The 27,752-nt window shown below is 40.5% G+C and overlaps 1 protein-coding gene across 4 annotated transcripts in view; it reads right to left on the reverse strand.

The window, feature by feature from the left end:
- Positions 1 to 27,752, reverse strand: part of ZNF609 (zinc finger protein 609) — a 66,656-nt gene that overhangs the window by 35,396 nt on the left and 3,508 nt on the right. The window contains exons 1-2 of one of the 4 annotated variants that reach the window (XM_081337694.1): positions 14,892 to 16,319; positions 10,669 to 11,552 (exon numbers count right to left, since the gene is read on the reverse strand). In XM_081337694.1, coding sequence (XP_081193820.1) covers positions 10,669 to 11,421 — 753 coding nt within the window. In that variant the 5' untranslated portion in view covers positions 11,422 to 11,552; positions 14,892 to 16,319. Of the gene's footprint in view, positions 1 to 10,668; positions 11,553 to 11,678; positions 11,816 to 12,434; positions 12,530 to 14,891; positions 16,320 to 27,752 lie in introns of those variants that run through there. The other 3 variants (XM_081337695.1, XM_081337696.1, XM_081337693.1) reach the window with 3 other exon arrangements.

Consider the following 27,752-nt stretch of genomic DNA (forward strand, 5'->3'; position numbering starts at 1 on the left):
TTATACGTAATACTACACCATAATTTTATATCTTACTAAACCAAAACAAAAAGTAATATTATGGCTAGGTACATGCAAATCAAAGATATTTTTACAATTAAGAGATCAGCACTTATTGGCATGTTCACAACAGCACACTGCGCAACATACAGCACTGTGCATATTGTCTGCAATCCTTCACAGCACGTCAGTGGAAAGGAAAATAGTTTAGGAAAACATTCATTCCATTTCAAATTATTTAACTAGCAGAGGATATATAACAGAGATGAATAAGTCACATGGAAATAAATGATACTTATATGTAGCCTGAACAGTCACCCACATCTTCAGAGTATTCTAAAATAAAGTTCAATGAAAATACTAAGGATAAGGTATGCACTTAAAAACCATACCTATATGATTGCACCTTTCAGGACATATATTTAATACAATTAATAGAATTTACTTTCAAGTAAAATGTGATAAATCAAATTCATCACGTTGACTATAATAAGTATCTTCCATGAAATATATGTGGCATTAGCAATATTTGTAGAAGTGTACAACGTAAGAAAACTATTGCACTTTTTCTATTTAATTGTCATAATTTAATTTGCACTTTCTAGAGAAACTTTTAGACATACAACATAAGGAGTATGCGTTAAGATGAATATATACTTCTAAAACTGCCTTCTCCAATGTAATGTTGTTCAACTGTAGATTAGAATTCCCAGAAATCCTGAACAGCAAGTTTATTTGAGGGAAAGGATTCTTTATAACATCCAAGATGAATCCCAATAATAGCTCTAAGGACACTCCATCAAGCATGTTATACACACTGGCTATAATAAAAATATGGGAAACATCAGAAGTATACAAAAACGCAGATAATTTATTTATTGAATGTCATTGGACCCCCAACTTCTCTTCGGTTTTTACTGGCTTCAACTGAGAATACCTTAACCTTGTAAAGGTTGGATGTATTCAGCTACTCAATATAAGATTCATTCAGCAATTGTTACTTCAGGCAAAAATGCCAAGAATGTTTCTGCATTGCAAAATCTATCAGATTGGCATGACAAAAAGGAACATCAATCAATTGGCAGAACCACTGACACACTGGGAGCACACTTAGCTATCCGGACATTATGTTTAGGAAGTATTTACCTGTTGGACACAGAGACTGGCAGAACCCAGTTTCAGCATTTTTTACATGAAACTAATGTTTAAATCCTATTTCAAACAAACCCATTCAGCATACATAATAGAGAATGAGCCCAAAGTAATTCACCTTAGCTGTTTTCACTTTGGGAGCTGCAAAGGGAAAACCAGCTTTTGTATGTTAATACTTGCAGCATTATTATACCTGAACACAACAGAAGATGCAGATAACAGTGATAAGGTACAAAGGACCGGATTAAAATTGTTATTTTGTATTTAACATTTCTTTCTTTAAAAAAGCAAAGCTGCATCCATCTACCTCCCCTTGGTCATTTTCGGTAGACCCAGAAGAGGTTTTATGGCCAATATTCTGTTAGGGTATCTTACAGGGTATTACAATGGATGGATGGATGGAGGCACAATCATGGAACACAGAATCAAAGGTTCCCTATTAATAACAGAAAAACCTCTATTTCCTTAGGTGTAGCTGTCTGTATTATGTTCTTGCTATTATTCCCCTCCTCAGGAACCCAATGACTTGCCAGAGCTTTTCAGCTGCAGCAGTTAAGTTTCTATGAATTTGCTGCTTTTGCTGCCAACCTAAGTGTGATTCCAGTGCTGGCCCATTTCCCAGGCATGGGCAAAGGCACCAGTTTTCCCCTTCCATTTGCTGACATATCAAATCCTTCAAAAATTACCTCCTCTGGCAAGTGGACCTGAAAAGCAGAACAAAAGCCATCTGCCATAATGCCTGCTAGGAGAGTCCAGAGGCTCTAAATCAACCATGCAATACCTTTAGGGGCTTACTAATACAAGATGCAGATGGGTCCTGAACCATGCTAACAAATCTGGAAGGCACAAAACAGGAAAAAGATTAAAAATGTTGGTTTTGTGGAAATATGACAAGGTTTCAAGCTATCGCTAAATATATCCCATCTTAAATAACAGAAGTCTCAGATGCAACAGAGGACTTTTGACTCAGCACCCAACTTTCCATTTCCACGGTTCTGTCCCACGAAAACTACAATGAACTGTACCTGATCCCAGTACTTATTTCTTAAGACACAGTGGGCAAGCTAAGACCAATATGAGACCCAAGGGCTGTTCTTCTATCTCAAGAACCCAACATATGTCACATATGCAGCAGACAGCTAAAGAAATGAGGATCCTGCTATTAAGAATTGAGAATTGTTAGGAGTGGGGCATCTTTAGTATCAACTACATCAGAGAGAATGTACATATTTTTAATTATCAGATGCTCTATTACAGAGGGACCCAACCTTTTAGGCACCAGGGACCGGTTCTGTGGGGAGAGGTTTTTCCGCGGACCGGAGGGGGCGCCTGCATCCCATGGATGGGGCTTCAGTTGTTTGCGCGGCCCGGTTTCTGGCATGCTGAGGCCCGGTGCCGGTCCACGGACTGGGGGTTGGGGACCTCTGCTCTATTACATCATGGAGGGTTTTTTTTTAAAGAGAAGCATAAAAGCATATTAGATATCCTTTAGGAAACCTTATTTTGAACAAGTATTCTTGTGAGCATGCTGCATTAAACCTTTCCTTGACTATTAGTATGTTAGGCTCACATTAAACCATAAACAACAGTTTTAATAGCTTAATGTACTCTATGAACCAAGTAATCACAATAAGCCATAGTGCTTTTTTTGTTTAGTGTGCTGTATAAGCTACTAAAGTTTACCATGTTTGATGTTTTAGCATCCGTAATAACCACTGCCCAACCGTGATTTAGAGAAAAAATAATTACAAAAACGCCAAATGTTTTAGTTTTTTTCCTATGAACACAGTGGTAATCTTATAGGCACCACTGCATTTGTCGTTTGGCCTAATGAAGATTTAAAAAAATAGAATAAGGTATAATGTGTTTGGCTAATGTTACTGCATGAGCACAAATAATTCTCTCATAGGTTGAGTGATGTTTGAACAGTCAACAAGGAAACTGAAGGCAAAATAAAACCACTGGAAAGACTTCTTCAGAGCACTATTCTTTTGCTAGAGGCTAACAGTGGCACTGCAGATGTGAAGCACAAGGCAACAACCCACTGCACAGCTCATAGGCGCTTTCACAACTCCGAAAATGTTGGAGTGCTGAGAAAAAGAAATGGTGGTGATGCTTATCTAGGATCATAATAAAGATCTGATTTGATGAAATGGTGATCTCAGGTTGACTGAAGTAGTGAGCATGTAAGCATGTATGTCTCATAAGGAAAGCAGAATAAAAATGAAACAAATCATTAATGTGTGTGTGTGTGTGTGTGTGTGTGTGTGCGCGCGTTACTTCTCACTGAATGCATCTCTTCTACTCACAAGGTTGGTGTAACAGAACAAGAACAGTGTATTTCTAAATTACAATACATCTCCAGAAAAAAGCAACTCATCTCAAACCTATGGCATCTCAGGGTTATTGGTACATGCCTTTATATACATACTGGATACCAAATTAGAAGCCAACGCACCAGATTTTGGCCTGGTTTCTAAAACAGGGAAGGGGGGGGGGTGAGTACAGAAATAAACCTTCATTTGCAAGTCCTCCAAAGGCGGCCCAGTCAGCAGCTTATTCAGGGTGCACAGCAAAAGGAGCAGAGTTTGAGCAGAAACTGGAAGCTCTAATAAGAGAGGACCACCTTCTGGTGCATTCCAGAAATATTTAGGTCAGAAAGCAAAGGAGGTAACACAATCACAGCAAATAAGTGGAAAATTGAATGCAACAGTTAATAGAAGGCGTCTCCACTCCTAGAACGGAAAATAAAAATCAGTGCAACTACCATAACACCACAGATCATTCATTCCTGGCCTCTTTGCAAATCTACTGGCCTCAAAATATATCGGGTGCATTGGGAATTCTAGCTATGCACAGCCTTTTGGATTGATAGGTGGAAGGGAAAAGGTAAACGTGAATAGCAACAGCGGTCGAGACGTGAGTGTTATTATCTGCTTGGCTACCAACTGCTTTTAGTAGGAATGGGTATACGTATTTACTGCTGCTGGCATTTTTAGAATCACAGCAACTGACTGGCACCACTTAACGGGAATGATAAGCATGCCTCTACTCTGGCTCGCTGGCCTTCAGCCCTTGTCATCGGGAGCAGTTGCCTGGCTAGAAGGAAGGAAATTGATGGCTTGGGAAATTGTCTCTGACAGAGCTACTGCCCTTTTTGTCACATCTCCAGGAGAAAAGGGGATCGAAAGCTTGTGGCAATACTTAGCTCAGCGGTTTTTTTCCACACCGAAGTGCTTATGGCACGAGGGCCTTGCCCATTATTTTTCCAACAATCCCATAAACACCATATCCCTCCACCAACAAATGTGTGAGAAGCCTTCCAAATGTCAGCTCCCTCAGTTATGTTATGTTACTCCTCTAGCAGCCCTGCGGCACTCCCTAATTGCTTTTGTATCCAAACCACTGAAGAATTACTTAGAAATTTTAACAATTCAAAGTTTGGATAAATGAGAGGAAAAGAATTCAGAAGGCACAAGCTTTGAAAGTCCTCCTTCTAGACAAAAGCCCAGATTATTATTACTGTTCATTACAGCCAGATGTTTTGGACTGGACTTAGCATTTTCGTCCATCTATCGAATCCTTCCCAAGGACCTGGGATGGTGTTAAAAGGTATCGTGGCAGGATGTAAGCTATTCCAAGTAAAGCTGCCATTTGCAATTAAGTGAAGTTGATTCTGTCAATGCCATATTATTATTATTATAAACATCTGCCTACTTCAGGTCCTTGGGAAGGGCTCAATAGGTAGACAAAAATGCCAAGTGCAACATAATTCCCCTTAAAGATTAAGAGGACATGCCATCAGTTAATCTGCAAGCTCAGGCATCACCATTTTGCTTAAAGAAATACTTAAAGGTAACAAATCCCCTCTAAGTAAATAACCAGTAGAAGCCCTAGGAATTTAAGGAAAAGAAGGTTATTTAATCATAATAGTTTCAGCATAATAAAAAGATTTGTTTTGAACTTTAGCTGCCAGGATTGTACACCACACCATCCATTAGAAGTATTTATTTGACTTTAAACATGTAATCTATTAACTCTCAAGTTACAGAGCGTGTGTGTCCAACCTTTTGGTTTGCTTGTGCTGCATTGGGTGAAGAGGAATTGTCTTGGGCTGCCTATAAAATATATAATATAGTTAATGTGCAGCATATAAATCACATAGTAATAAATGATTTGTGGGGCTGCATTACAGATAGTCCTTATGACCGTTTTTCGCACTTATGACCGTTGCAGCAGCCCCAGCGTCACATGATCACATGACTTGGCAACTGACTGATATTTATGATGGTTGCCGTGGGTCATATGATCATTTTCTGCAACCTTCTGACAAGCAAAGTCAATGGGGAAGAGAGATTCGCTTAATAACTGTGTTACTGACTTAACAACTCCAGTGATACCCTTAGCAAATGTGGTAAGAGGTCGTAAAATGGGGCAAAATTCACTTAAGAAACATTTCACTTAGTAACAGAAATTTGGGGCTCAGTTGTGGTTGTAAGTGGAGGACTACCTATACTAGCAGACCAGAGCTACATACAGCCTGTGGACCATGAGTTGGACATGTTATGTAGAGGCTCTTGTGAAGGTCGAATTAAATTGGTACCACATTTGCAGATAAAAGCAATGCAGAAATCCACTTTATATGCTGTATAAATCTCAGTGCACGCTTTATCTAGAAAACTGTATTTTTGAGTTAATTTGAGAAAGTTCTCTTTTGAGTTAATTGTTTCATGTGAAAGCAAAAAAAGGAGAGCTGTAATACGCTAACTTTTAAAGTCTTACTGAAGTAAGTTAACTTTTAAAGTCTCTATCAACTCTACTTCAAAAGCAGACAACTCTGAACAAAGCTCCAGAAGGAAAAGGAATTAATTAAATTTCATTTTCACCAACATTATTCATTGTCAGGTGCAAGCAACCAGGAACAGGAGTTCAAAGCACTATAAGTTTATTACAGGCTACCTATCCAGAAGACTCTGTTCTACTAACAGTCAAGGCAAATTAGCAGTAGATAAGTCAACAAAATTCATAGAGGGTTGGACTTAAGTCTCTTGTGGCTGCATCAGGATTCCAAACTGATGACACATTTGACCCCACCTTTGGATTCCACCTGGCCATCTCCCACATTCACTATACTTCTCCATGCCTTTCAATGCTATGTTGCTCTGTGACCACAATAAAATTTGATTTGACCCTTGCAAACTATATATGCTTTAATAGCTTTTAATTAGGTGAGAGCTGTTTCATAATATCCCATTGTGTGAAGTGCTAAGGACCAAGTCCAGATTTCTACATTAGTCTGTGGTATGTAGATTTATTAACTCTACAATTTAAAAATATCAGATTCCTAAGGCTTCCCCAATTCATACAGAAACAAGCAATTCTTGAACTCTTTACCTGAACAAGGAAGGAAGGAAGAACATACAATTCTCCCTTTGCAGCCATAATTTGGGAACAGGTTTTGCAACAGTTTCAAAACTGCCATCAGCAGGAGAGAAGGTAAAAATGATGACTGAAAATAATCAGTATTATTTAATAAGTATTAAATATTTACTGTATTTCACTTTCTTATCTATTTAACTGAAGGTCCTTCATGTTTTGCTGTTTAAAAAAAAACCAACTCTATTTTCACTAGGCTAACTCTGTGCCAGCTGAAATGCAAATGAAACTATATTTGTTGATAAGGCTTCATTAAAAAAAATCAGGTCCATTGTTAGCAATTCAATATGATTGCTGTGATTCAAGTCTTTATTTCCAGAATAGATAACTCTTACCTGTTACCTTTTACCTAGTTTCCTTTGATGGGGAGGTGTTTGGTTTGGGTTTGCTTGAAAGATTAGGCTTCACATATTCTGTCTTTTGCTTTACAATCACTAAGGAAAAGCTAGCTTTCCTGTTGATCTGATTCAGACAAGAACATTTTTGAAGCTTGGAACTCTTTTGGTTTCAGAAGCTAAGATTTATTTTGTGCATTCAGAAATGAAGAAACTCCACTAATAATACAGTGGTTTCATATTCTTGTATGAACCAATTTTAGAATGAGCTAAACTTTTTCCCACTCATATGGAACAAAGTACCACTGTTTATGCTAAAGTGACACAGGGCGTTTTCATTTTGTTTTTGCCACAAAGAAGGAAGGGTTCCCCCCCCCCCCCACGTTTAAGACTGTCATGATAATCTCAGCTGGGCCTATAAATAATTACTGACATACTGTACAGTAGGAAAAGCTTTGATTTGTAAATTGAGATTGGTGCCTCTCCCCAACTATAATTTTTAGTAGGAGGGTAACTGAGTCTTCTAATCCTTGACAATGACAAAGAATGCATTCAGTACACTACGTGTGCAAGACCAGCTGCCCATACATACCTCTACAAGAAGCTTATTAAAATCCCACCTTCCTCCACTGAATAGCATCATGTCAGCATCCCACATCTCAGAGGAGCATGCTTTCTCTCCATCCCATCCCATCCTACCCCATAACTCTTAAATTAAAACAAAGCTGCAACAAAAGCAGGGGGGGAGAGGGAAGCTGTATTGTCCACTGGTTATCCCTTGTTCTCCATTTATCCTAAATCAAGCCAGACAGTCACAGCAGAGAACAAGGATAACAGATGGAGCTGCCAGTCCACTAGGTTGTTCCTCCTACTCTCACAGGCGCTACAGAAGTTGTTGCCCCACAGCAAGAAACTGCCATTTATTGTGCTATTATCAGCTCAAGCAGCACATAGCCAGAGTACTGCCAGCTGCCAGACACACAATCTCTGAGCTGGCAGAAGGAAGTGAAGTGGCATTACGCTCAAACCTTAGTCCCCTGATCTTCCAGTTATTTATTTTCCAAGGTCATGGGCAAAAGAGCCTATCACAAAAGAAAAGGGGGGGGGAAAAACAACAACCCCACAAATATTGGTATTGTACCTTATAGAAACATCTATCTCCCAATTAACACAACAGCCTGGGGGAGAGATTTACAAGGATGAGTAGAATCTTTTCTGATGCATGCAGAGTCTCTTCTGGAAAACCTTCTTCCTAACTATTTTATTTTCTGTTCAAGGCCAAATCGAATCCATAGGTTTTTGCTAAGGTGCCTTGAAATGGACTCTGTTGCTGCTCCAATTTTGTAAAGCTATGCATGACTGCCAAATTCAAGCTAAACAGTTTTTCTTAAATTCTTGCCCTACAGGTAAGTGGGAATTCAACTCCCTTTGGAGGTGCTGCCTGGAGATAATAGAACGAGGAAGAAGCAAGACTCTTACTAAGGCATGTTTTCCTATTAGGTTTACCACAGGCCATTTTCATTGCTATAAAAAAAAAGCAGAAACAGCTCTATGCTCCATTTGACAGGACTAATCAATTTTGTTTTAGAATCTGGAATCTAAATTCCACATATTACAGAACTAGTGTGACAGTTTTCTGTAGACATTTGTGGGTTGAAAAAAGGCATAATACCGCCAGTTCTTTTTCTTTATACTGCACAGAAGTAATGACAGTAAGCTTCAATATAAATACAAACCATTACCTATAATCAATAGGAAAGAACTAGCTCAGCAATAAACATACAGCGAACAAACATCTCTATTCACTTGTTTAAACAATATCTGCCAACCCTTCAATATCTGCTATTTTAGCTGTATACCAAAGTATATTCTAGCTCATGGTATTGGTAGAGGGGGAAAGAAATTAAAGATATAAAGATACTAAGCTTCCCTTCTTATATAAGCCTCCTGAAAATGCAGATTTCAGTTATTAAATATCACGAGGCTTCCAAAGCACTTAAACCAAAGTATGTTTTCTTTTTCCTCCACCAATAGCTCTTGCCATAAAAACCATGATAGGAAAGTGATGAACCTTGACAGCACTCTGGAGAGAATGATAGTGAATAGGCGTTTTCCCCTTTTTTTACAGTGTAAGCAAGAGCTCAGTCCCACTTCAGCAGCCATCTGGAAGGCATCAGGCTGGGAACGGCTACCCTACAGTGGAGAAAACAAGTGTTCACAAATCCTGTCTGACTTCTCTTGATTCACTGTAAACCCAAGTGGTGGATTTTTGTTTCCTTTATGAGATAAGTAGGTAGCTATGTGCATTTTCCCCTGCTTTCCCACATCAATATTTTCCACATAAACATAATAATAAAGCTAGAGCCAGGCAATGCATACATGCATAAAGCTTTGCTATTTCCAGAATCTAGGCAGAATAAAGTAATAAGCTATCAGCTGGGCTACAGATCTGCTTCTCTGAAAGCCATTAGCTTTAAGCATTTCCTAGACGAGCACCTGAAAGGTCAAGTAAGCCTTATGCACCATCCATGAAGATGCTCTTTTCTCCTCAAAAACAATACATTGCTATAAATAATTCAGTATGGGCAGGTGACACTTCACAGATGTGCTGGGAGATGCAGTGGCAGAAACAATATATCAAGTTATACAGCTCACACAAGCTTCTAAACACACAAGTCTGCTTTTAAAATCTTTTGATGCAACCGAGAAGCTTTATCTGTTCATTCCTTCTGTTCTTCCTAGGAATACAGCCAGTCCTCAGTTAATGACCACTCGCTCGGCAACTGCTTGAAGTTATGATGGTGCTGAACAAGAGGAACTCATGACTGGTCCTCTAAGTTCCAGCCGTCCGGCACCCCGTTGTCACATGACTGCAATCTGTGTACTTGGCCACTGCTTGCGCTTTCAATGGCTGCTGTGTCCCGTGGCCATGGAATCAACATCTGCAACCTTTCCAATTGGCTTTCCACAAGCAAAGTTAACGGAAAGCTGGCAGTGAAAGTTGGAAGACACTTCCCCACCCAGCAGCAGCCACCCTCAGCTTGCGCTGCACTAGCCACCCGTGCAACCTCCCCACCTGACGGCAGCCACTTACCAACACGCCAGACTGCTGCACGGGACGTGTAACTTCCTGTCATTTTTTGGTCACTGGAAATTGGCCAAGTGGTAACGAGATTCTTGCTGAACAATTCATGATCCTTGCTTAATGACGGCAATAGGGACTGCTGGGATTGCCACTGTGGTCACAAGACGCCTTAAAACTGCATTGCTTGGTGACAGAAATTTTGGGCCCAATTACTGTTGTTAACCGAGGACTCCCTGCACTGACTCTTTCCTTCCTCTCCAGAGACGTGCCCACAATAAATACAGGCTCCACTAAGGTCACTATCATTCTGTACAAAGAACAGGATAGGAAGTTCCCAGATTTTTTTTTAATAGCATCAATAAAGACGATTAATAGCTACACCTTCATCATTCCATCAATTGCCTTTCAGAAACAACCATTCAGGTCAACAGATTAAAAACTACAAAATCAGCCTTCCAGTTCTTCTGGGCCAAGAATGACATCCACTTAACTATCAAGATTCCAGAACAAGTTGACACCATATAGCAAAACAGGATATCATATAAACTATGGGACAGCATATTCCACCCGTTATTAAGAAAAACACTGTGGATATTAATGTGAAAATGATATTGATGATTTCAAGTGAAAGGAACCCCCGAAAACCAAACTGTGTCTTACCTTCTCTGATTTGACTTTTTTGAGCTGTCGGCACTCACTCTCCCCATCTTCCAGTTCTGATTTAACTCCCAAAGGGTTGAGCGCAGATCCCGTGTCAATAGCTATACCTCCCAGCTGCTCGGCGGCGGCAGCAGTAGGATCGGGTCCTTGGCCACCGTCGTACTGCCCAACCCTGACCGCCAAGGCAAGAGGCTGGAGGATCGTGGGCTCCTTTTCTGCTGGAGTAGCCACACCCTCACTCCTTTCTTTCTTACTCTTGGAAGAGCCACCTTCTTTCTCCTTCTTTGAGTTCGCCACGCTGCGAGAAGTCTTGGCCGATTTCTCAGAGCCTTTGGGGCCGATGGTAGCCACCAGACCCCCAGAGTTCACGCCCTCCCCCGAGCGGCCCTGAACCTCCTTCTTGCCAGTAGTCCCCTCGCTTGGCGTGAAGAGGGAGGATCCTGGGGCAGCCTTGCCATTGTCCTTGCTACTTTTACTCCGTTTGGATTTGGATTTGCTTTCCTTGTTCTGCGGACCTGGCACTGGAGTCACAAACTTGATGTTCTCTGGCAAGGTGGCCACAGCGTTCGGGGCTGGCAGACCCACCTCCTTGGTGCCTGACATTTCCAGTTTCTGCTGGTCCTTCTCCAAATCCGCGTCCAGGTCAATGATGAGATTCCCTACTCCAATGTCCCATTCATCCCCACTGTCATATGTCTCAACTGGGTTTGCATCCACTCCTTTCCCTCCAGTAGCTCCACTGCTCAAGGACATCTTAGAGTTAACGGCCACCTCAAGATTCAAGCCTGTTGGCTGCTCCTTCAGCCTCAGGGTGGGAAGTGGCAGCTTCAGCTATGTTCTCAAGCCTCCAGTGATCAAGAAGGACCCAGGTGATAACATAATGGCTGAAAGGAAAAGCAGGGACAACATATAATTACATTGCCGTCATTTAGGAAAGTCTATTCTAAAATTGTACACAACACACCAATAGGGGAAAGGATTTTACATGCAGAGTAATTGAATATCATCACCTATTCCTGCTTTAATTTCAGGCTGAAAGAAAATTATGAAAATTATGAAGTAGCGGTTTTCCTTCCGTCAGCCAAATGCCAGCAAAGGGCAGTTTCAGGTGTGCCTATGAACCCATCTGTGGCTTTCTTTAAGCATTATTGGGTGTCTTTTGCTGCTCCATGCTAAGCACGAGATACTGATGATCGGTTCTGTAACACGGGAACACAACAGCAATACTGTTTTTCAGAGTGATGGGTACCGTATTTTCATTTTATTTTCTAATTCCACAAAGCACAAAGATTATGCTTCGGTAGCACAAGGATGCAGGGTGATAAAGTAGATCAGGAGGAAGGAACAGAGTATAATATTAGCAGTTAATTCATATGACTGTAGTAGCCGTACTATTTTCCATTCATTCCCCCATAGATTCTCTGACTTTGGCTGCAAACAATCTCCTCTCTGACAGATCATTATGGAGATTTTTTAACCTCAGGAGCTGAGAGTTGGTATTAGAGCAGGAAATTTAAAAAACACAGCAGTGGTTTTGCCTTTACGGTAGATAAATGTAGAAGCATAAGCAACTGCAGAATCAGGAATGGTTTTGAAAAACTGCAGCCTCTCGCTACTCCACCTTGTCTCCCTGAAATATTCTGGCTGATTGGCTTGTCACATCTTCTCCCTAAGCCTTTATTTCACCTAATGAGATCAAAAGCAACCTTCTTCCTATCTGGAGTAGAAGGGGCAGAGCCACAAAATGAATTATCAACGTTTCCCACCTTCTTTTATAGAACAAGAAACATCCTATAGTCATAAGAGCAGGAACCCGTGCATACTAACACTCCTTGAAAATCATCAGCCTCATGCAATTTCATTTTTTGTTGCCGTTGTTCAAGAGGCTGGAAGAGAAATTACAGCATTCTACAGACATTTCTGCCAAATTGAAAAGGCTTATGGGAATTAAGATTTGCAGAAGGATGCCTGCTCAGAAGCACTGTTGTATTAAATATAGCCCAAATCCATTTTCAAGCATGTATCAGGAGACTGCATACGTGGTTTATCCTAAACCAAGTTAATAATGTGGTTACTATTAATAATTAAACCTCAGTTTAATACATCTTTATAACTCATGACATTACTTTGATCCCAAGACCGATTTGCTTTTAACACAGAGAAAAGCATCGCGCTTTTTGAGGACTGAATGTTGCAATACACAGATTAAATTGTCGTACTGAAAAATGGCAGACGACAGAATTTGAAGAGTTGCATTTCAGTCTTGATTATAAATCTGGCATTCAGTGCTCGGTTCCAAAGCAGGAAAGAACCTTCAGATGTGGTTGGTGTGTTTACTGTATCTGCCAGAGGTTCTTTAAAGAAGACATGCTTTTTTCCAGACTTACACATGGCCCCTGGAAAATATGTTTACCATTCAGCTACAGTGTAAGTTCAGGGGGGAAAAAACCCCAGCATCTTTAAGGAGCTGTTGGCAGGCACAGTAAATCCACCCTTGCTGGATCTGGAACGCCTTTCCTGCTTCAGATCTGAATACTGCACACCTGGCAAATAAAAACAGGGAGTGTTCACTATCTTTCTGCCAACCAACTTTGTCAGTACTAAAAAAGCAAATATCCTCCATGGCAATCATATCTTTGCACTCATCACAGAAAACAACACACCGCAATCAAATACGAGCTAATCTTGTTTTTTCCCCTTATATGTTACAAACTGCATTTCTGTCATAAATATTACCTGCATTCGGTACTTGAATGCTTAATAAAGCAAACTAGGCTCTCGTCATTTGATCAGTTGAGCAGAAGCACACATTTTAAGCACACAGAAAAAGGTGTGTGTGGAAACTTTGGCTTTTCCACCTACAGATTGAATAAGTAGTCTACTTGCAAACTCATCTCAAGCTACAGTAATTTTCACCTACGGCAACATAACACAATTCTCCAAAATTTTCCTTCTCCCTCAAAAATAAACTGTTCTAGGCAAAATATTACTATGTTGCTCCTTCTGTGTTCACATAATGGCACAAAAGGCTGCCTATAGAAACTATGCCTTGCTTTGTAGCACAAATAGCAATAGCACTTAGACTTAAACACCGCTTCACAGTGCTTTATAGCCTTCTCTAAGCAGTTTTACAGAGTCAGCCTATCGCCCCCAACAATCTGGGTCCTCATTTTACCAACCTCGGAAGGATGGAAGGCTGAGCCAACCTTGAGCTGGTCAGGATCGAACAGCTGGCAGTCAACAGAATTAGCCTGCAATACTGCCTTCTAACCACTGTTCCACCACAGCTCTATATGCACCAATAAATACTTACTACAATGGGTGGTGGTGTTATACTAATACAAATTAGAGTTCGTAATATGAATTCCACCTTTGGTGTCTTAGATCCATGCCTGTCTAAGCTTCTTTGGGTGTGGCTGTGTAGGTATGGGTTTGTGAATAATTTCTGCCCAAACTCTTGTTAAAATAACCCACGTCTTCAACAACACTAAGATTACTACAGTGTGCTTGACCTGGGATTATTTTTGAAGGCTACTCAGAAACAGGAGTGGGTACAAAATGCAGTAGCCTATATAGTAGCAGATGCAACTGCTACAATCTTATTATACTCATATTTCAGGTGTTACGTTATTATATTGGCTTTATGGAGCTTGGCTCCCAAGTATCTTCAGGATAGACTCGTCCAATTAGAAATGCCCATTCTGGGCACTTGTCCTCAACTGGGCTGCTTACCATAAACCATGTGGAAAAGGGGGTGGGAGGCTAGGGGTACCTCCCTGTGGTGTCCCCTACACTTGGAACAGCCTTTCCTCAAAGACCAGGCTGACAGCTACACAGGCATCATTGTAGAAGGCAACTGACATGGAATTTTTCCAGAGCTTTCAAGCTGCAATTTGTTACCATGTGCTCTAGAGGTGTGTCCTGGTTATCATATATATTAATATCCTATTAATAATATTGCTTGTTTTATTGAATGTATCTCAAAAACTTTTACTGTCTTTTTAGTTTTGCTGTATTTTTACTGCAAACTATGGATCACTTTCATTATGGCGGCATATAAATATAACAGAAATAAGCCAGACGTTTGCCTTTGGTATATTACATGCAAGTCCCAATATTTAGTTTTGTTTAAAAGTATAGCTGGAAAAGGTAACTAATAAACTCTGTGCACTGCAGATTTAGCCAGAGGTCTGAAATCACACATCCTACTAATCTAACTGTACCTTAGCTTGCAGCTTGTGGCACACTGCCCCTCCAGAATGTCTAGTACGGAAATCAGAAATAGGCATCCAAACCCCAAGAAATTGCTGAGATGAGATGGGGAAGAAATCAGTCCAAGCATAGGAATTCTCCTCCATTTCCTTCTTGCCATGAAGAGCTCTACCCATGCAAAGCAGAAACTGCATGTATTCACTTGTACAGCTGGCAGCATTCCAACAGGATTCTAAGGGAAGTCTTGGAACAGAAATACTGAGAGAGACAGCTTCTCACTTGGGAAAACCACACATATGCAGGGCCAGACATAAATATTTTAACTCCATTAAAGGCTGCATGAAACCGCCATCAGCTGCATCTGCATTCTGAGAAAGAGTTATGTCACTAAAGAGCAACTTGACAGTTCACTTCCAAATTGTAGTCTCTATCAGGACACCTCCGTTAGAGATTTCGCAAAGGCTCATTTTGACTTTTCACACAGTTTCTGCTCTCTTGCCGATCACAACAGCCTGCATGACTGCTGACCTTTGACGGGGAAGTAAGAGGCGAAGAAAGGCCAAGTGGGAACGACCTGACACCGAAAGATGGATTGATCCCACCAGCAATTTCAGCTACATACAAAGAGAATCTCTCCTACCAGCTACATTCAAGCCTGCAGAACTCTGGTTGCTTCCAGACATTACCCACAGCAATTTTCAGCCTGATTAACTTTCAGGAATGCCATCGCTGAGGAACAACAGAAAGGGTGGAAAATCTCCAGCACCAGGCAACCACAGCTCCAGAGCTTGGCCAAGCTCACAGGATTTCAGATGGTTGCCTTGCCTTTCCAGCTTGTGTTGCCTTCTGGCTCCAGGCGAGGAGCAGAACAAAGCAGCTTTTGAGATGGATCTGCCTCTGACAATTGTTAACAGACCTACCTTGGAGGGCCCAGAATAATTCCACGTAACCCGGGACCTTGTTCCGTTAACCCCATCCAGCCTCGGACATGCCTACTTTTCCGGAGAGGGCTGTGGAAGCCCGAGCAGCTGCTGTATGCTAGGGCCGCTCCTCCCGTCATCCTGGGGTTGGCAGCCAGCCCACGGCTCCACCACCACCTCGACACAGGCTCCTTTTTTTGTTCCCTGACTAAAGAAACTCAGGGGGATGCATCTCGCTTGGCAGCGGAGGAAGCTGCTGCACTGTGAGCTCCTAACACTACAGAGCGGAGCTCCCTCCAGCTGCTTTGTTCAGGTTGAATCTTTCTCTTTTTTTCCCCTTTTTCTCTGAGCAACTCCCATGTCTTTTTGTAGCCTCCTTTTTAAGATGTTGCTCTCTCTCTTGCGCGCTCTCTCTCCAGCGATGAAAACAACGTTGAATGAAAGCCAGCTGGCAGCCAGAAGGAGATGAAGGAATCTGCACAAAGGAGCTTCCTAACTCACTGCTTTCGTTCAAGGAACTGTCTGGCTGGCAGGGGGAAGCGGGGGGGGGGGGGGGGCTTTGCTTCTCTCTTTCTGAGGCAGATCCCCCTCAGACTACAAAAATGTGCAAGGGTTACAACTCCCCCCCCTCCAATCCCTTGGCCCTGTCTATAATATGCATGCCCAGCCAGAAAGATTGGGATGTTACAAGGAAAGCAAGATCAAAATAAAAGATAAAATGCCCACATCGGATTATCCACACCTGTCTGTGACTTAGAATAACTCACAAAATCGTTCTAATTACGAAGGGTCTACATGAGTCATTATTTATCCGGCTTCTCATCTTAGAAATAATTACACATCAAAAAGTCCAAACAAAACCACACAGAGGATTTTACTCTACTCACTCTTTATGACAATTTCTTTAGCGCACCACAGATGGATTATCACCAGGGTACAAGGTGGAGCAGAGAGTACTTAAAAAGTAATAAAAAGGCAAGTTTACTTTGTGTCAGGGGGGGGGGGTAAGGCTTTTTTGACGCAAATAACTACAGTTATAAAACATGTCCATTAGCCTGCTTCTGAGTGATGCCCATGTATATAATTATATGACACTGCTGTAAATGAGGGAGCCAATAAACACCAAGACTTCAGAACAGTTTGTATGATCTTGAAAAGAAACTTATTTTTTTTAAAAAAAATCAATGTTGTAAAGTTTCCACTTGCCTAAATAATCAGACAATCTGATTCTTGAATTTAGTATTTTTTAAGCTCAAATGTTCAGTTCATGTATTGTGGCAAGATGGATGGCAAAATAAACAAAATAAAAACTTTTTTTCCCCTGTTCAAATGTTCAAAGATAACATGAGGACTATAGCTTAAATTAAACCCTAACATTTCTAGCTCCCAGCTGGAGAGAGAGCAATTTAAGTGACAACTTTGTGCAATTCAAGGGATAAAATGCCAACACCCCTAACGTTCATATTTCTCACAATCAGAAATATTTTCTTATATTCTCTGTGTAACTTTTATCCTCCCAATGAAAATACTGATTTTTTAAAAAAAAAATAAGAGTCTTTTCAGTTGAGAAAAATGACTCCCCCTCCCCTCCCCATGCTGAATAGATCTGCTTTAAGATTCATCCCACACGGCAGGTTTCTTCATTCTGCATTGTACATGTAATCTTGCGAGTTCTCCTCTGCGGCTGCTCCAAACTAAGTTTGTATTTCATGAACACACAAGAACCTAATGGAACCAAACGCTCTAAATAAGAACATTTAGAGCATGAAACTCTATTAGCCATGAAGGTTAATTGACGCTTCCAAATTGAGAGGCAAAATGCCACTGAATGCTTAGTGGAAGACAACAAAGGGAAAGGCGATTGCTTTGATTCCCTTTTTGTGAGCTTCATGGGAGCATCTGGTCAGCCTTTATTGGATTTAGGATGCTGAATGAAGAATTCTGATCTGGTCCCACAAGGTGGTTCTTGTGTTTTCCATTTCTCATTGTTTTCTTATCCCTCTTTTCTAGCCAACCCTCACTTCTAGTCAAGTTTACACAATAACAGCCCCAAATAAATTGACCCTCAAGATGGACCCATCTTGCCACTTCTGAAATTAAATGACTGGAAGACAAACAAAATACTTAATCTTCTCTTACTTTTAAGGCGATATTTTGACACAATGACATGTAATCAAATCAACAAAATGGAGATGCTGTGTTCACACAACCAGCTTATGTCATTTTCACTCTATAGCCTTTCTCCTCAGAGGAGGGACTACATCAAGGAATCACAGAATCGGAATAGGAAGAGATCTTAGGAGGGTTAGCTGCTGCAACCCTGTTCTTACTGGAACCATCAGTGCCATGTAACAGATTACCATCCAATTTCACTTTGATCTCCAGCAAAGGGGAACTCATGACTTGATCTAGACCAGGGGTAGGCAACCTCGGCTCTTTTCTGACTCATGGACTTCAACTCCCAGAATTCCTGAGCCAGCATAGGGAGCTGAAGTCCATGAGTCAGAAAAGAGCTGAGGTTGCCTACCCCTGAATTCTAGACTCTTGTTAATGTAGCCCAAGATAGCATTTGCCTTTTTAAGAGCTGCATCACACTGCGGGCTCATGTTTACCTTGTAAACAACAAGGATCCCCAGAACCCTTTCATATATATTACTGACAAGCCAAAGATAGAAAAGAAAGGGGGGGGGGAAATACAAAGACGCTATCTTCTAGTCTTCTTTACAGCAGTTATAACTACATAGTTATACTTCATATAGTTGTGGGGTTTTTTAAGATAAATTGCTGTTCCATGCCACTGAGCATCCAAGGAAGAGCAATTATAATAATGGCTTATTGTTATTTAGTACTGGCAAGTGGAAAACATCCTGGGCAAAGATAGGTAAGGAGAAATAAGCCTAATAAGCCACAAGCAACAATTAAAATGCTAGCTTCCAGAGGAGTAAACAAGGCATACTAGGTTTAATGGTGACCTCAAACATGTCCCCAAAAGCTCCTGTTCAACCCTTCCAACCTCACTACAGGTGGGCAGCAGACAGGTTGAACTAAAGGTTTCTTCAGAGGGATTAGAAATGGGCAGCTTGGGATGCCTTGGTGCCTTCAGGGAAGACAATAAATAAATAATAACGCCAAACCAGATTCTAGACATAAAAGACGGTTGCTGTGTTGGCTAACAGCTGCAGTTCCATTCGTTCAGCAGCTAATTAAGTAAGGCGTGTTGGAACGAGATGGGCTTTGTATGTAATAGACTGTTTACCTGCATTTGTCATCTTCTCCTGTCATGATATGAGAAAGTAAAAACTGCAGTGGAAAAAAAATGTTTTTGCCCTGAAGCAGAAAGTTACCCTCTTCTTTGCAATGGAATCCCCATTCCTGACTATCATATCTGCAGGGTTCCCATCGACTTGAGAGAATGGAAAACAAGACAACTGTACGCGGACACCCCCTTCCACATTGCAATGAAATACAAGAGATCTATTTTACTAGATTAACCACATACATAAATTAAATGCATTATATCAATGATATGTAAGATTTGTTTTTGCATGGCTCCTATCAAATCAATGTTAATATGATAAAAACATAACAATTACAAACTGCAGCAAGCCTAACTACTTAATATATCAGTTAATAATTAGCACATGAAAAATAAAAACAATAAAATCCACATTTTGCATGTAATTGAACAAATGACTTCTTAAAAATAAGTTTGATGTCTAAAACACATACACACACACACACACACACACACACACACACACAGAGGGAGAGGGAATGGCATTGTGTACATACATATTTGTTACAAAAAAAAACTTACTTGAAAAGATATAAGAAACCCAGAGAATGAAACATAGTAAATATTAAGGAAATACTACCATGTGTCTATGATATACACTTTTCCTCTTTTGTTAATGAAGAGAGAAAATGAACCAGACAACTCTAAACAACACCTAAATGAAGGGTTATTTTACAAAGTAACATTAACTTCACTTCTTTTTCCACAAGTTTTATTCCTATTCCATTCTGCAAAATATTATAAACTAACATTTTATAAAGCAAATATATATACATGTGAACTAAATTAAGTTGCTAACTTAATAAGCATGGTTTAATCTGAAAGCAGAATATGGATTTCTTTCATGCATACAAAAGAACATACCTAGTCCTAATCTATATCTTCTGATTATTCAGTATACAAACAACAATCGAGACAGAACAGTAGTGTAACACAAAAATCAATATTTAAACCATGAAAAAATCTTCATCTTATTGACAGCTCCATCGTGGCTACTTTTATGCAACTAAGTAATATAAAGGTACAATTAAACATTATTGGATTTCTAAATATGAGCTATTTTTAAAACAGGTTTGATAGGTAAAACACACGAGAACCCTATTTTATACTTTTAACTGCAGTTGTTTTGATTTTCTTCTGATGTCGTGAAACACTGCAATTTCTCTCTCAAAGGGAAATGTAGAGATGTTTAATATTTTTAACTAAGCTTAAGCTCTACATATCATGAGTGTACCTGAAAGATAAAAATGCCCAAAAGACAATGTACACAATGAACTCTCTAGGATTAATAGGATTTGGATAAACATTTGGAAGAACAATCTCCTGGGCCCAATGAAAACTTAAATTTATCTTGCATATAAAGACAAGATCCAGTCTTCACACCAATTTTTCCTGTTGGAAGACACCCAGGTCACCCTGCATTGATAGGGCTATCAGGTTTCTAAACTGCCTAGCGAAGACTGAGACCATCAGTAAGGGTGCTCATAAAGATATGCTTAATTGGCTCAAAAGGAATTGGGGTCAACATCCTGAGGACCAATGTTAAATCCCATGATGAGAAATGGAGAACAACTGGGGAAGAAATAAAAGCCTGAAAGAAACCTTCCCTACCCATCCAAAAGTATAATTTGAATGCTGGCAGCTTGTCTTGTCAGGATATTTGATACCAGCCTTTTATCTAGATCACCTTATAGCAAGCAGGGGTGTCAAACTGCCGGCCCGCGGGTTGGATGCATCATAGCAAAACCGCGCCCACCCCACTGCTGGCAATGGGGGGGAAAAATCGCAATACATCGCGATGCGTCACGTGACGTTGCGAGCTTGACACCCCTGCCTTATAGGAAACCCAGAATTTCCAGTATTCTAGATCCCTTCTCCTGTATAATCAGACAAACATCTGCCAGATCATCCGGTGTATCTTTCCAGCAGATAATCTTCACTCGGAAATCTGAAAACTGGGGTGCACCAAGCACCCGTTCCAACTTCCAAGCACGAGCACAATTTTTGGTCTGGGTGAAGAGCAGCCCCCTCCCTCAGCAATTCTGCTTTGCCCAAAGAAATTCCATAATTATTTACATCCATGCAGAGGAGTACAGGCTCGTGAGCCAGAAGGGAACGGTCACAATAACTCATGCCTTGAGAAGCTTCATATTTTATGCTATTCTGGACACGATCTATGTCAGTGAAACAGTACAGAGGAAAACCTCTGGGCATGACATTACCAGATCATCTATCTCCTCTGCTCCGACATCGTGGAAAAAATGAGAAATGGCTCACCTGCCTGCTCTTCTCTGTTGCAAACAAGGTGATCAATAACAAACTGAGTATCTCAGTTATCTTCTGGAAAATCTTTTGGTAAAATGTCCACTCTGGCTGTGGTGTATTCTGCTGGCTGAGCCAGTTCACTGTTGTGCTCATTGTTTACGTGGTCTTCTGTTTACCTCATTAAGTGACTTACCTCCCTCCTTTTAAAGGCCCATTGATCTCATACCTCCCGGGGTGTGTGTGTGTGTGATGCCAGACTTGGCTATATTATTGTCCATCTTTACTAGGAAATCTTTTCCCCTCACTGGACACTTCAATTTCAACAATCTCAGATACGCTGCCTGGATCTCTAGGCAACTGATTGGCAGGAAGGCCTTAGATTGGGCCACAGGTTCTCAACTGAGAGACACAAAATGACTTCCTCATCCTGTTGTTGACATCTATGGTTATCTTTTCTCTGTTTGGCTCTGTGAGAACTATACCTGGGGGTTAGAATACTTTACAACAAATCACCACTTCAGGATCTTCCCCCTGCATAGGACTATTGGGGTCACTCATATCCTGGAGGCTATCTATTCCTGTAACGAGAGCAGAAGCAACTGGAGCAGTCTGGAATGAACATGTGGGGGTAATACTATGTTCTGAGCTGTTGTTATCAGTCCCTGCAGTCTTGCCAACAATGTGAAGGGTTGTTTTCTGTAATCTACCATTTCTCATATTGGATTCTGGAGCCTGAATGATTGTTCTGGAGATAGGAAGAGTCTTCCCTCTTTCAGGTCTATCATATATTCAGATGCAGTATTTATCTGAAGGGAACAACGGAGCTCTTCTCTATGTTTATCACAAAGTTGTAATCTCTAAGGAATTGGGAGTTAAGCTAATTCAATTATTTTTCCATTGAGGGAACTGTGATTAAAAGATCATCCAAAGGTCATCCTAAGGAGCCCTCGGGTGCCTGATCAATTAGGCCATCACTTTGAATAAAAATTCCAACATTGGATTGAAGGGGACAGACATGAACTGGCCTGATAAACTGAACCAAGTACACAAATCTGAGAAATTTCCAGCAGGCTTATCAGCATACCCAGCACGACCACCAACAAGTTATAGAGGCTAGCCAATTGTTTGGAATAAAGGCTTCTCACCTTAGCCATCCCAGGTCAACTGTCTGACGAACCTGTTTGGTAACTTGAAAAAGAATGGCGGTCAGACCAGAGCTTCCTGGTTTGGAACATATTCTATTGCACTGATTATCCATAAAGGATCTATGACATCTCCTATTCTCCATTATATCTCCCTTTCTTTGAAACTGGGGGAGGTAGGAATCTCTCCTTCAGTTTGTCTCTGAACTGTCCCACATGCTCCAATTGGATTGTCTACTTGCCAGGAGACCCTCTGCCAAGGAGCTGATAGCATCAATTGGAAGGATATTTCTTCCGAAACCTTTCTCCCCTACCCTGATGACTATTCCTATGTTGCCTTGAATATTCCATACTTCTAAGTGAAATCATCTAGGACAGGGGTAGGCCACCTTGGCTCTTTTGTGACTCGTGGACTTCAACTCCCAGAATTCCTGAGCCAGCCATGCTGAGGGGAAAGGGAGAGGTCTCCAAGCTGAGCCACGCTGGCTCAGGAATTCTGGGAGTTGAAGTCCACGAGCCATAAAAAAAAGCCAGGGTTGCCTACCCCTGATCTACGAAGAAAAAGCAAAGGGGCAATAAGAAGGTAGGTGGCTTTTTCCTGCATTTATTTTCTTGTTTATACTGTTTCTGCTGCTGACAGAGCCGTCCCATTGGCCTTATTTTCAATTAGGACCAGGTCGATCAATTCCCCAGACATTTTCTTGTAAGGCCTGCTCACAACAGTGGTCTGGAGCAATGGTTTCCCTAGAACTGCTGAAGCCGCAAGCCGACTTACACTATGGTCCTGGAGGGTTCTGTCTGCACATCTGCCACCAGCGTGGCTATTCTATAGACCTTGGTTATCTCCTCTTTCAGATCTCTCTGCTCTTTGGGTAATGCTCTGAATAATTATTAGGGCCAAATGGTCACACCTCCACCCACCATGGATATTAGGCATCTCACCTGATTGCAAACTGTGCAGCTTCGTGAATCTACTGGAGCAAACTGTCTCTTTTCTATTCCAGGGGGTCTCACAGATTGGTTGAAAAGCCTCTGGAAATTTTACCTGGTGCTGCCAAAAGAGGTCCCTGACAGTGGCTCCAGTTAGCATGAGTTACCATCCTGTGGTTCCTTTTCGGAACCAAACTGCCTGCTCTGTGGGTGAGGCCCTTGGCCCATTCACAACAGTGCAATTATCTAATGAGAACTTCAGTTGGAATCATATGACGTAGACTTTTCCTGTATAACTTGAGGCCCTACTAGAGCGCAGGCTGTTTCTGTACATGACAGCATTTACATTAACAAATCTTATCAAGCACCTGTTTTTAATATTTAAAAAAGGTGTGCAGCTTGATAAAGTACAATCTAAAATTCTGAGGTTGATTTTAGTGTTTCCTGGTGCATTCCAAATGCTGTAAATTAAAGCTGGCTTTATCTCCTTAGAAGCCCCAATTTGGCAAAGCAGACTACTGTAGTGTAAAGGCTTAAGCTGATATATTATCCAGAAGGCCTAGTCCTATTAACTCTACATGATCAGCATCACTCCAGGATTTCACTGGAATCAAAACTAAAAGGTTGCAGCCTTTCTCCAGCTCCCCCATAAAATAACGTGTATGGGATTTGCTATAAAAAACAACTTAGCAGAACCACCCACTACTACTTCGTTGAAAATCCAACTAAAATTCTCGCTTTGCCCTACACTTTTAGTGATTTTTCCCTCGAGATGCTGGTATGCTTTCTCCTTGGCTTCTTCTAGTGCCTTACTCTATAACATTTTGCAAGGTAGACTTGCTGGTATCCCATACAATAAAAGCTTATATCCATGCCTTTCCAGAGCTGCTGAGTCAGTGGCATGCTTGTCAGTTATTCATGGCACCTCTTTTAAACAAATATCAGAGTAGACAATGTTCCTTTTGTATCAACCTCTTTTTATAAGATTTCATTCCAGACAGAATTTACTCTGTGGCAAAATATGTCTATGGCTATTAGGAAAAAAAATAGCATTACGGATTCTATAAAGGTAAATTAACTTTGCCATTTTGCTACATTCCAAAGTGGATTTTGGAATTTCTTTGCAATTTGTTCATATTAGGCATTCTTCTTCCCTTTCACAACTTTGACTGAATAAAATAAAGCAAATCCATAAATTAATCTAGTTTATAAAATACAATAAAATACGAAATTTTTTTCTTTCTTTTGTCCAAGTGTTTTTTCCCTGGTCTATCATCTACATTGTGTAGTTGTATTATACCTTTATAGTCCTAATATTAGAACTAAGAACCATTCTGATAATTAGATCTTAGTGTTAAGGTTTTTCACATTTGCATAAAATAATCCCTGTGACATCAGTATTAATCTGTTACTTTATTCCTTAATCTTGTAATTTCATGTGGCCTCTGGTAGTATCAGACTAGGTTTTTTGGACTATTTTTAGTCCGTTATGTCATGTAACATTTACCACATTTTATTATCTTATTCTAATTTCAATAGTGAGAACAGTTTTAGTTAGATCTTAGCATCCTATTATGTTATTAATCCATATAATAATGTTGATTTACTGATTTTTAAAGCCAATCACTAAAGTGCACTTTATATTAAGGCTTAATTGCAGGAGAAGATACTATCTCTGGGCGTTTGCGTATCAGAAGCTCTTCATGCACATACTCTGGAGACAGAAGTTCAAAAGCTTGGAAATGTCTGTCCAGATAATTCTGTGAATCCCCCAAGATGAGCTCACTCTCTTGTCAGAAGTAGGAGTCTCACAAAGAAAGAGCAAGAGCACAAAAACCTTGCGAACAAACAAAAGCAGCTGCTATTGCTTGGCTACAATGATCTGATTCCCAGCCCAGATCTCTAGTGAATAAAGCACAAAGACTACTCTTCAGCAAACTATCATCGTTCTCCAGGATGAGCAAATGAACCTAGCTAAACTGCCACCTGTCTCTACAAAGCTCAGAAGTCCCCCAGCGTCAGCTCAAAACTATTTACAGAGCCAACTAAATGCCTCTTTTGACACCCTTCACGTAACCTTTCTTTCGGGAGCTGCTCACCTGAATCAGCAAGTATCCCAGGTTTGCTAGAACCAGAGAAGCACAGGAAAAAAAAAACCAGGCTCATACCAGCATGGCTGTTCTTTACTACAAGGAATTTTACATACAAACCGGAACCTATTGCTCTCCGCACCGAAGTTCCAATCCGATTCCATTCCCGCACACAAACGCACCCACGAGATTTGACCAGGAAAATTGGAACTTGTTTTCTTGAAAGTTTCTCCAGAAGCAAACGGTCAGATAATCCAAACAGCAAGCTGTTTGCTGCTTAAAATTTTTAGTGCAGGTTCGCATCCCACCAGGCTCAAGGTTGACTCAGCCTTCCATCCTTCCGAGGTAGGTAAAATGAGGACCCAGATTGTTGGGGGCAATAAGCTGACTTTGTAATAATGCTGCTTGGGGTGTGTGTGAAAGCCCTAACAAGCAGGCATATACATAGAATGAAGGCTACTGCTAAGCTTGTAAGCCGCCCTGAGTCTTCGGAGAAGGGCGGGATATAAATGGGATTAAAATAAAATAAATAAATAAAAAATATACCCAGCACCAGGCCGGATGTACACGAGTATCACCTGACATCATGTTTAGGGTGTCACCCGTGCGGTTTTCCTGACAGCTTCTGTTGGAAGTGGTCGCCTTCTTTCGGGGACTAACAAAGAGTAACTCGTCTCGCTTTATCCCTAAACTTACAACAGCTCATTTAGTGACCATTCAAAGGAATAACGGCACTGGGAAAAAAGTGACTCATGACCATTCTTCACACTTACGAACATTGCAACATCGCCATGGTCACGTTATCAGCTTGACTCATATTGATGACACTGGCAGCATCCCAGAGTCACGTGACCACATTTTGTGGCTTTCTGACAAGCAAAGTCAATGGGGAAGCCAGATTCACTTAACAATCGTGCTTCGCTTAACAACTGTGGCAAGAAAGGTCGTAAAAAGGGGCAAAACTCACTTAACAAAAGTTTCGCTTACCAACATAAAATTTGGGGTCAATTGTGGGCGTAAATTGAGGACTATCTCTAGTAGAACCTCTAGAGGAGGGGGTCTTCAAACTTGGCCCTTTTATGACTCAGCTGGCTGAGGAATTCTGGGAGTTGAAGTCCACGAGTCATAAAAGGGCCAAGTTTGAAGACCCCTCCTCTAGAACAATGTTTGAGGGAAAGAATGCTTGCACGGAGCTCATGAGCCAGTCTCCTGCTTACTAGCTCGGAGCATCCTTTTCCCCAAACATGGTTAGTTCTCATTTTCATGTCATTTTGTCACATAGACGTTGACTGAATATTATTGCTGCAATTTTACTTGTTAAATTCTGCTTGTTCTTATTCTTTATTAAAAAAAACTTGAAAAGCATTATAATCTCTAATTAGGGATTGTAATTTAAGAATAAGAAGCATTTTTACCAATAAAGCAGCATTAGGGAAAACTGCTGCTATATTAACAAATTAGGTCATGATCAGTCTTATTAACTAAAAGAACACACTTGAAATTAAAATCAGCAAATTACAATTTACATATTTTGTACAAAGTTGCTTGATGGCACATTTTATTCTGATGGTATTCAAAAAATCTATAAAATTTCGAGTGCCTTACACGAACACCATGATAGGAATAAAGGAAAGAAAATCAGTAGCTTAAAGTATTCATTTTCCTGTTGCTTAAGCCTTTGCACATGCACTTCCATGCTTTCAAGAGATTTTGATATATTGGTGTTTAGTTTAACAACCGACTACAGGCATTCTCCTAAACCACCATTAAGGATGCGTAAAAGGGGATTTCTCTCCAAATTATTCTCTATTTTTTCTGGAATAATGTGAGCAGACCATTGTTGTCTGCTGTATTTCTAAAGTGTATTATTTATTTAGTCATATGCTACCCAAATTTCACAAATAAAACATTAAAAACAAGAAAAAACCTATGAACAAATGAAGAATAAAAGATAGCAAGGATAACAAAAACAAGACAAAATTATTCCGAATAAGGGTTATTTATGATGTGGTGTGAGCTGGTCTTGAATCCTTGTGTCTGGTCCACAATTATTTCCTGTTGTGGAGAGTATGAATTAGCTACCTTTCAAATATTCAGACTGATTCATTCTGTGGGAAAAATGAAAAGTTCTGGGACTAAGCAGAACATGATGCGGACAATGTAGCTTGTTTTGCACATTAATCAAGCAGTTTACTTTCTTTAGCAAACAGAGCATGCTGCTGCAATATGA

This window comes from Vipera berus (assembly GCF_964194415.1).
Source record: "Vipera berus genome assembly, chromosome: 12".
Lineage (NCBI taxonomy): Eukaryota > Metazoa > Chordata > Lepidosauria > Squamata > Viperidae > Vipera > Vipera berus.